The 1,771-nt window shown below is 36.3% G+C and overlaps 1 protein-coding gene across 1 annotated transcript; it reads left to right on the top strand.

Moving 5' to 3' along the window:
* LOC110675495 lies at positions 1–514 on the top strand. The gene is made up of 2 exons (XM_021840638.1): positions 1–128; positions 190–514. The coding sequence occupies exons 1-2, from the start codon at positions 105–107 to the stop codon at positions 484–486; spliced, it is 321 nt and encodes a 106-aa protein (XP_021696330.1). The 5' UTR covers positions 1–104; the 3' UTR covers positions 487–514.
* Positions 515–1,771: the final 1,257 nt, after the last annotated feature.

The raw sequence follows: 1,771 nt of genomic DNA, 5'->3' as shown, positions 1-1,771 counted from the left end.
AAACCTCTTCAGTGGTGGTCAATCAATCAGTAGTAATCAATTCATCAACAGTGATCTATCTGTTTTTTTTTGTGTTACAACGTCTCAGTTTGTTTGTTTGAAAAATGAATCAAGTTCATTTAAAAATTGTAAGTCAATATGATCTGCTAGTGTTCGATAGTATAATCACAACTGAATCCTTATTCCCAGACGGTTTTGATAAACCTGGTGCTCATCTCGCAATTGGCAGCCGCTCCACTCAACTTACCATCAAATGACGCAGTTCCTCAGCAGGTGGCGGCACCCTTCAGTGGTATGATATCGAAGAACATTGTGAAACGTGAATATCTCCCGCCACCGCTGTTCGAAGTAGAATACGTCGAAAGGCATCGCGGAGAGGACCAGAATCGTAAAGAACAAAGTGAAGACAAGTACGCTTACAATGATGGTGAACGTAATGACCACAATGAAGATGACGATGATTCAGATCTTGTGTTGTTGGGCTGAAGCAATAAAGATGATTACTGTTAGTTAACTATGTGAATGAATCATTCAAAAATATCACATAATGTTGATTCCCGGTCGGTCCAGGATAGAGTGTCCATCCCGGGACATCCCGGGACAAAAAATCCCGGGATTTGGCAAATTTCGGGATTTCCCGTTTCCCGGGATTTTATTTCTGACATCCCGGGGATCCCTGGATTCCCGAAATGTACGTAGAATTTGATGAAAAACCAAAACATTTCAATGAAAAACAATGACATTTTTTCTCACTATACTAAAAATGTACTATTTCTCACATTTAATTTACTATTGTGAATGTACTTTGTCAAAATAATCAAAATTTCGAAAATTGGAAAATTTGTGTTCTGTATCTCGATACCTCCCTAACTCGATGGTCCCTTCAATATCGAGTAAAGGAGAGATGACTGTAATTCAATTTTGTGTTTAAAGTTTGCCAAAATCTGCAGTGGGACTGACATGCGTTTACTTTTCATTATGGGTCGACTCGACTTGGTGTTTTCCCTAATTTTACTGAACAACGAGAAATCATGTAAGTGCAGCTGAAAGATCATTAGAAGGTGTAATGAAAACTGATATCAACTCAATTTTGACCAAACTGCAGATGGAACTGACTTGCGATTCACGGCAGTAAAGTTCAGTACATAATTTTCAATAATTAACTTTTAGCATGATCTACAATACCTTCAATGATCTTTTATCGTTTCTTTTGTTCTAAAGTTGTTGTGACTTTTCAAAAGTTTGAAGCAAATTGCTTTAACATTGACTTAAGTTTTTATTATACTTCCATTAATAAGTGTTATAGAGAATTTGAAAAAATCCATAGCAAACCCGGAATTAGTCAAGCTAAGTTTTGATGAGGTTACTTCATTAGAATAAAAAAGTCTTATCTGAAATGTGATTTGCTATAATTAACATATTATTTTGAAAAGTTACATTATCTGTTTATTTTATCAAAATAAAACTTGGATTGTTAAATTTGTACTTCCATTTCAACCGAAATGCTAGTTTAATTTAAAAAAAAATTATAAATGCCGGGATCCCGGGATTTCCCGGGATAAACATGGATTTTTGTCCCGGATCCCGGGATGAGCAAATTGGACACTCTAGTCCAGGATCTTTTCGTAATAGAAATTTCCTTGACTTCCCTGAGCATAGGGTATCATCGTACCTGCCACACGATATAAGAAAGCGAAAATGGCAACTTTGGCAAAAAAGCTCTCAGTTAATAACTGTGGAAGTGCTCATTGAACACTATGCTGAGAATCAG

Source organism: Aedes aegypti, chromosome 2 (genome assembly GCF_002204515.2).
Source record: "Aedes aegypti strain LVP_AGWG chromosome 2, AaegL5.0 Primary Assembly, whole genome shotgun sequence".
NCBI classification, from domain to species: domain Eukaryota; kingdom Metazoa; phylum Arthropoda; class Insecta; order Diptera; family Culicidae; genus Aedes; species Aedes aegypti.
Note: the sequence above shows the minus strand (reverse complement) of the source record. Positions and strands in the feature narration are given on the sequence as shown.

Excerpts from the sequence above, each read along its gene's own strand:
- LOC110675495 (XM_021840638.1), top strand. The coding sequence starts at position 105 with ATGAATCAAGTTCATTTAAAAATT. Across the intron at positions 129-189 it reads ATCAAGTTCATTTAAAAATT|ACGGTTTTGATAAACCTGGT; the intron begins GTAAGTCAATAT and ends CCTTATTCCCAG.